This window comes from Olea europaea, unplaced genomic scaffold (genome assembly GCF_002742605.1).
Source record: "Olea europaea var. sylvestris unplaced genomic scaffold, O_europaea_v1 scaffold1454, whole genome shotgun sequence".
NCBI classification, from domain to species: Eukaryota; Viridiplantae; Streptophyta; class Magnoliopsida; order Lamiales; family Oleaceae; genus Olea; species Olea europaea.
The window spans coordinates 17,607-26,412 of NW_019232087.1; the positions used below are offsets into that span (position 1 = coordinate 17,607).

The 8,806-nt window shown below is 31.5% G+C and overlaps 1 protein-coding gene across 1 annotated transcript in view; it reads right to left on the reverse strand.

The window, feature by feature from the left end:
- Nucleotides 1-2,249: 2,249 nt before the first annotated feature.
- LOC111376114 (zinc finger MYM-type protein 1-like) overlaps nucleotides 2,250-8,806 on the reverse strand; it is an 8,182-nt gene continuing 1,625 nt past the window's right edge. The window contains exons 3-9 of the mRNA XM_022999041.1: nucleotides 8,536-8,792; nucleotides 8,121-8,216; nucleotides 7,947-8,027; nucleotides 4,007-4,087; nucleotides 3,888-3,902; nucleotides 2,470-2,524; nucleotides 2,250-2,359 (exon numbers count right to left, since the gene is read on the reverse strand). Coding sequence (XP_022854809.1) covers nucleotides 2,250-2,359; nucleotides 2,470-2,524; nucleotides 3,888-3,902; nucleotides 4,007-4,087; nucleotides 7,947-8,027; nucleotides 8,121-8,216; nucleotides 8,536-8,792 — 695 coding nt within the window. The remainder of the gene's footprint in view (nucleotides 2,360-2,469; nucleotides 2,525-3,887; nucleotides 3,903-4,006; nucleotides 4,088-7,946; nucleotides 8,028-8,120; nucleotides 8,217-8,535; nucleotides 8,793-8,806) is intronic.

An 8,806-nucleotide genomic window follows, 5' to 3' on the forward strand; every position in this document is an offset into this window, starting at 1 on the left:
AAAAAAAAAAAAAAAAAATGGTCTCATTAAGGAGGCTTATACTCTTGATGAGTATTTAGACATAACAAATTACGAAATCCTAGAAGAGGTTCAGGTACCTGATATGTTGAAAATTTAGATATCTAAACAAGTTATATCATTATGGAGCAAGAAATAGAATCGAAAAAAGAAAAAGTTGTCGACAACAATTTTATATATGATCTACACTGTCATATGTGAATCGCGATGAATCGAAATAAATGCATCGAAATATGTTGATCAAAGTAATGTTTGGCCAAATAAAAGGGATGCAATCCTAAATTGAATTTATTAGTGAAACATGAAGTTTTTTTTTTATCTGTAATCCGAAAATCTAAAGGTATATAATTATGCGAAAAGAAAATGAGAAAAATGTAGTCGTAATGTTTAATGCACGACTTTCAACATACTGTAGTTCGCAAGGATTATCGTGGATGAAATCAAGAGTCTATATCATATAATCTTAATGATACATGAAATTTTAAATACGTGATAGTCAACTCATCTGGCATGACTATTAATGTTATCTTTGAAAGATTCAACATGTCTGAAGCATAGCTCAAATGATACATGTCGGAGAACCATGTTCTCAATTAAATTGTAAAAATCATTATATGAATTGAAACAATTTGAATGCATGTGGTATAATTACTTCACCGGATATTTGTTGAAGGAAGGTTATAAAAATGACGATGTCTGCCAACGTGTTTTTATAAAAAAATAAATATTAGATTTGCAATTGTGATAGTTTATGTTGATAATTTAAATTTAATTGGAACTCATGAAGAGTTCAACAAAATTGCAGATTATTTAAAAAAAAAATTTGAGATGAAAGATTTGGAAAAAAAAATCAAATTTTACCTTAGATTGCAGATTGAACATTTGCAGAAGGATTATTTGTTTATCAATCTACATATACAGAAAAAGTTTTAAAACGCTTCTACATGGATAATGTACATCTATTGGCATCACTTACGGTCGTTTGATCATTTGATGTGAAAAAATCCATTTCGTCCACTTGAAAATGAAGAAAAGGTTCTTGATCCTGAAATACCATATTTTAGTGCAATTTGAGTATTAACTTATCTTGTAAACTACACTAGACTCTACATAGCTTTTCTGTAAATCTTCTTGCAATATATAACTCTACACCAACTCAAAAACATTAGAATAGTGTTAAACATATTTTTCGTTACCTAAGAATACTATTGATTTGGGATGATTTTATTCTCAAGAGTCTGGATCTATTTTAGTGAGATATGCAGATGCAGATTATTTATCTGATCCATATAAAACTAAATCACAAACAAGATATGTGTGTTACACGTGAAGGAATGACTATATCATGGAGATCTGTGAAGCAATCCTTAATAGCATCTTCAAACCATTCTGAAATTATTGTAATCCATAAAGCAGGCTGAGAATGTGTATGTTGAGAAATATGATCTATCATATCTAAACATCATGCGAGTAAACTTCAATAAAAGATAGTTCAAAAATTTTGTATGAAGACAATGTAACTTGGATTGCACAATTCAAAGAAACTATATCAAAAGTGATAGGACAAAACATTTCTTTTATATACATGAGTTTCAAAAGAATGACGACATCGGTATCCAACAAATTCGCTCAAGTGACAATATAGCCGATTTATTCACCAAAACATTGTCAGCATCTATATTCAAGAAATTAGTTCATGAAATTGAGATGTGGCGATTCAAAGATTTTCGGGGATCAACATTAGGGTGAGTAGATGTACTCTTTTTCCTTCGCATAGGTTTTATCCTACTGGATTTTCTTAATAAGGTTTTAATGATGCAGCATTTATTTTTAATACTCTAAAATAACTACTATTTTTTCTTCGTTTGATTTTTTTCCCATTGAATTTTTATCAAAACACACACATGTCTATTGACTTCTCTCTTTTCTCTTTTCTCTTTTCTTTTCTTCTATTTTCACAACAATTAATTAAGGTCACAATTATACTATTAATTGTCACAAATACATAATTATAGATCAAAACTTATTTATTGGTCACACATTTCAAATTAATTGATCACAAATTATTTCGAAATCACAAATAAAATTTTTTATGTCACAAGATCAAAAAAACTATAGGTCACAATTTATATATTGAATACAAATTATCAAATTTTAAAGGTCACAGACCAGACCAATTGTCACATGCACCAAAAACTCCACCCCGATCCAAATTTACTACCAATAATTGGTCACAGAGCAACTAGATAGTTGGTCACAATCACTATTACACCTCGCCCTGCCACAATATCATCACAGCCATCGCCAACAACAACAAAAATGACCATCGAAACACGACTAACTGCACCATACCACCACACAACTGTTGACTACCATCTTGCCGCCAACACCACCACCACCACTACCCCCCAAGTTCCCAACAATGCACCATTACCACAACGTCCAACGAACATCGACCACCATAGCCATTGCCTGTACAGTACCACACCACTGCCACCGCCAAGAACTGCAAATACAACAAACAAACCCCCCTCCCCCCCCCCCCCCAAAAAAACACCATATTGCCACCTATATCCACACCATACTCACCACCACACCATATCATATCGTCGCAATGCTGATGTTCCCAGCAACGTCAAGTGACAAAAGCTGAGCAGAGGACCAATACCAACTTGCCTCCACCTTACACCACTACCACACCTCTTTTCCACCCCGATTTGTAGCACTGTCGCTTGTTAATCACCGGAGCTTTATGTTGGCTGGCAACGTTAGGAAAGGAAAGGAAGAGAGGGGAGGGGGGGGGGGGGGGGAGAGAGAGAGATTAGGTTTTTGAAAGGGATTGGAGACGAATTGGGTGAGTCGGTGAGATTGATTAATATATTATAATTAATAATATTAAAATATATAATTATTACATGATTTGTGAATAATTAAAATTTGTACCTAATTTTTGAAAATTGGTCTCCAAACATCGGCTACCGTGTAATTTCCACTTTTTCTCTACCTAAACTTTGCGTTTACGAGTGAATCAATGTTGGATGAATTTTAATAGCGATTAAAAGAGTTCAATTCATGTTTTAGAGTTTATTATCTATCGATTTTGAACTTTTTTTTGACAAAATAAAATTAACTATGTGCCCTTAGTGAAATTTTTAAATTATAATTTTTTTGTATGAATTTTTTTTACTTATAGTGATCTTTTACTTATAAGTAATTTGTTTATATACAACTTAACATAAAAATTAAATATTTACTTATAATTAAAATTTTATGTTAGTATTTTTTACTTATAAGTAAATTATACGACTATAAGTTAATTTTTATAATTTAAATTACATATAGGTGAATTTTTTACTTATAAGTAATTTTTTTTTATATCTTATAAGTGAATAAACATAAAGGTGATTCTTACCTCATATGAGTAAAATTTTAAATTATAATTTTTTATTTTTTTGCTTAACATTTTTTTTTCCGATTAATGTGTTTTTACATATGGGATTTGCATCACGGGTTTTGGCAGATTGTTTTGATCTACCCATGATTTGAATTTTGAGAAATGATGCGGTGGTTTGAAGATTCAATTGTGCCAGAGAAAAGATAAGGGATTGTGCCAGAGAAAAGATAAGGGGCATGGAGAAGGTAATAAGATTGACAAAAAATCACAATAGGGATTGATAGGGTAATTAGGAGTGTTTGGAGATTGTTTTATGAATTCTCTAGTATTTTAATAGATAATTTTTGGGCATTAAATTAATGGCCTTGATTATTTGTCAAATACACTTATCAAATTAGTGGAGAGGAGTAACTATCCAAAATATAAAATATTTAATTCAAAAAAAAAAAAAAAAAAAATCACCATTCACTATTACCATTACAACACCAACCTAAAATAAGCCAAGCCGATTGATAGACATAATCAAATATATGATATATAGACGATCGATGAGATTCACATTGTGAGTGCAAATCCAAATAGGAAAGAAGCAACCGTGATTGCGCATCCGACAGCTAATGATGGTGAAGCGAAACTGGCCGAGGAATCCGGTGCCGGCACTGGCGACTGAGCTTCCTATGGGAGCAGAAATTGTCAAAGCCACCAATAACAATGCGACGAGTAAAGATCTAGAGTGTGACACCGCCATTGTGTGCGTAAGTGCATCTCTCTGATTCTTCGTAAATGTGTGTGAAATCGATAGAGAGCGGAATGCGAAGAAAATAGTGGGAGGAGTGAAATTTGAGGGGTACAGGTGGTCACTTTTTTAGATGCACTAATGTTATAAAAAAAAAATAATAATAATAAATGGAAGGGTTGAACCCCAATCTTGAGGGCTCTCACCGCTTCTCCCCACCCCTAGAGATTTGTGAGGGAGGTAAATCGTGGAATGTGCCCCAACAGGCCAGGAAACAAGAGCTATCTGTACACTGCACTTACAAGGAGTCCAATTTCATGTTTCAAGGATGCACCAATGTTTTCACATACGCACCGTTGCATAATGTGAACATAATTAAAATTTCATTTTCTGTGATTTTTAAATTTTTTTATACTACTTCTAAATATATAAACAATTAAACATATACTCCCTCCATCTTATACTAATTTTGTTTTTCAAACAAATTAGAAAAAATTATTTAATATTATAAAAAAGCATTTTTTGTCAAAAACTTTATTAGTACACCTTTATTTTTATTTGTAAAACTTCAAGATTAAATTACGAAAATTGATTATAATTAAACAAATTAAATAGAGGTACATTTATAAATGAACAAAATAAAATATTCTCAATAAAAAAAAAATAGGACTATATAATTGAGATAAAAAAAAAAAATAGGAAAGTCAACCTATGTAATTAAGACGGATGGAGTATTTCATTAGATGTGTCTTAGAAATTTGAGGGGTACAGGTGGTCACTTTTTTAGATGCACTAATGTTATAAAAAAAAATAATAATAATAAATGGAAGGGTTGAACCCCAATCTTGAGGGCTCTCACCGCTCCGCCCCACCCCTAGAGCTTTGTGAGGGAGGTAAATCATGGAATGTGCCCCAATAGGCCAGGAAACAAGAGCTGTCTGTACACTGCACTTACAAGGAGTCCAATTTCATGTTTCAAGGATGCACCAATGTTTTCACATACGCACCGTTGCATAATGTGAACATAATTAAAATTTCATTTTCTGTGATTTTTAAATTTTTTTATACTACTTCTAAATATATAAACAATTAAACATATACTCCCTCCATCTTATACTAATTTTGTTTTTCAAACAAATTAGAAAAAATTATTTAATATTATAAAAAAGCATTTTTTGTCAAAAACTTTATTAGTACACCTTTATTTTTATTTGTAAAACTTCAAGATTAAATTACGAAAATTGATTATAATTAAACAAATTAAATAGAGGTACATTTATAAATGAACAAAATAAAATATTCTCAATAAAAAAAAAATAGGACTATATAATTGAGATAAAAAAAAAAATAGGAAAGTCAACCTATGTAATTAAGACGGATGGAGTATTTCATTAGATGTGTCTTTTTGGTATATTTTATTTTATGATATGTTTAGTGGAAAAGATTATGCCCTCGTTTGATCTCATTCTTTTTCTCTCTTTTATTTTAAACAACACAATCTTTCATAAAATAATATACACGCAAATCGAAAACTTTCCGAAACGACCCGACTCACAACTTGGAGAAATCGAGCCAAGGCTCGGGCTGTCCTTAATTTTTGGGCATCAATTTAGACTAAGCTAGCCTGTGCTGTCGAGCCAAACGGCCAACTCATGTCACTGGCCAAAAAGGGCCCGTGTTATTTAAAAAAAAAAATGGCAAGTGTTAAAGAAAGAGGCAGCTACGTAGTTGCCTGTATAGACAGCAAGGTCTACTTTTGTTTCAAAACATTTATTTGTTTGCTTCAAAAAAATTGTTTTGTTTCAAAAATTTATTTTAAATCTACGCAATTTTTAAATTTATTTGTTCCAAAAAAATTGTACACGAAATACGTTATTCGTGTACAATTTTAACATTGTCTACGTTGATTGTAGTCGCTTCCAAGCTCGAAAAAAGGAGGATTGTAATTTTTATTTATAGTATAATTTGTATAAATTGCACATTTTAAATTGTTTAAAAAATTTAGAATGTCACGATGTCACGAATTAAGAAAAAACAAGCCGACTCGACTCGACTAGGCCCAAACCAAGCTTCAATTTTTCGGCCGAGCTTTGGCTCTGCTCAAGCCAATAAAAACTAGGGATGACAAAAATACCCGTCAAACCCGATACCCATAGGGCCCGCCTCGAACGGGGGTGAGGATTATCCGCTTAACTGAGTAATTGAGTCAGGTAAAGGCACGGAGAATTCCTTCTCGAGGCGGGCACAGGGTAACAATGGCCCCTCCTCGCCCCAACCCCATTTAATTAATTTATTTATTTTAAAAAAAACTTCAATACTTTAACTAGAAAAACCCTACAAAATTTCATTAATTTAATAGAATATGACAATTAAGATTATTTAAGGAATATGGTAAACAATAAAAATTTTAGTTTATCAAATATATTGAATAATTTAACTTTTAAAAAATAAATAAATTAATTAAAAAATTTTAATAACCATAGTATTATCTCATTTGAGTAAATAGGGACAATAAAATGAATTACCGAAAAATATAAATAAATAAAAATTAAATGGGTGCATAAATGGAAAATGCCTGGGGGCTCCCCTGTCCCATTGCCGACCCTAATAAAAACCCGAGTCAAACCCTAACCTCGAGTTTCGGCTTGTTGAAATCCCCAAATGAAGTTCTATTTATTATTGTCGAAAGTTTAATCTCGATAAACATGAAAAAAAAAAAATTTAATCGGAACAATAATCTTTTCTAGCTCACTACAAATGGTCACATAAGCATTTATATTGAAATTCCTGCAACGTGATTAATCTTTAATCTCATCTGTGCTGTATAAATTCTTTCAATTTCTAACTTCATTGACAATCTTTATTTTTTTTTTCTTTTTCTTGAATTACCTCCATCTCTTGGACTTTCATTAGTATTTTTAAAGTTCAGATAGCACCTAATGAATAGACATCAAGATCTACAAAAGAATTCAAAAACAAGAACCTACTGCAAGAATGCAAAACTTGTTAGTTACTAGATATCAAGAAAAAAATCTAATGAAATATCTATAGACTTCAAGTTTTTATATAGGCTTGAACAAGTCTTGTTCCTTGTTTAAGAATGCTTAGGTTGTTGTATATATGTGGGAATTTGAAATTTGAATTTTAAGCAGCACAAAACTCTTCTAAGTATATGGTTAAACTTAGGTCAAATCCCAATTTTGATTTTTAATTAATAAATTCGGGTTAAGGTTAGGCTAACCAGTTGAGTTTGATCAAACATTGATCATGTAATATGTGCAATCCTTAGACTTTAATTATTTGTATAATTTAAGTTCTTATAAATTTTATCGGAGCTACAAAAGAGACCCAATATTCAATTTAATATATCAAGTTTATTATTAATCTAATCTTATTCTATTACAGGTTAAGATTGATCTTCCGAAATATATAAAATCACATAAGCAAATACTATTTAAATTAAATCATCTTAACTTGCTATCTTAATCAGATATCGAATAATTAATAATGAGCTAAATTGACCATTTTACCCTATTAATTAGTTTCTTACCTAATCTAGCCCTTTAGTAAAATCAAGTTATTAATTTAAGTCGAAATTAATGATTGATTTTGATCATTAATTTTCATGGGACTCACAATTTTTCAACAACATATTTCATTAACTTTTATCAAAAATCTACTAAAAGTTTGATTTTTTATCCCAACCAAATAGGAGCCAAATACTTTTTTTTTTCAATTATTTCTCTGTGAACAAATCGTCGTAATAATTATGTCTTCTGAAATTGTTATGAAACAAACTTTCATATCCTCCGACGGCTTTTTCAATAAACAAATGCTACATGCAAATTGAGGTTGGGGCTTTCTCTCCCATTGTACCTCCTATGTGAGAATTAATAATGAATTTGAGAACGTAGACTTAGGGAAAAAAACATAGAATGTATATTCAGATAGCTAAAATTTCAAGATCTATACCTGTCTCGAGTATTTATAAGTGCATGAAGTCATGTAACTTCTAAAGGCAATAGATGGCTTAGCATGTAAGTAGAAGGTCTCGTAGTGGTCGATGGCCTAGAAATGGAGTGTTCGACGTAGAGTACTTATTGAGTAATCTTCACCATATAAGCCATCATAGATAATTATTGATGCAATTTTTAATATCACATTTACCTAATAATAAGCGAGTGGAGTGCAAAAACGACATGGAGGGAGTGAGAAACTGGAAGTGCGTTTGATTACCAAACGCAACACCCAGGGGCGGACGCAGACATTTTAGACTAGGGGGTCAGTAACGAACTTTTAAAAAAGTGATGAAAAAATTAAAATAAGATATATCTTATTACAATTGCTCTCTACGTGTTTTCATACTTTGATAACGTTCAATAATTACATCATTTTCAATCTCATCAAAAACATCCTTCTCAATATATGCAATCAAACTATCATTCAACCATTGATCTCCAATTCGATTGCGCAGACGATTTTTGACGTAAGTCATCGCAGAAAATGCTCTTTTGACTGTAGCAGTAGCCACGGGAAGAACTAAGGTTAGTGTCACAAGTTTGTACACTAATGGATACACTTCATGTTTATTCTTCACAACCAACTTCTGTGCAAGATCGCTAATGCCTTGTAATTCTTCAAAGTCTTCAGAAGTGCGC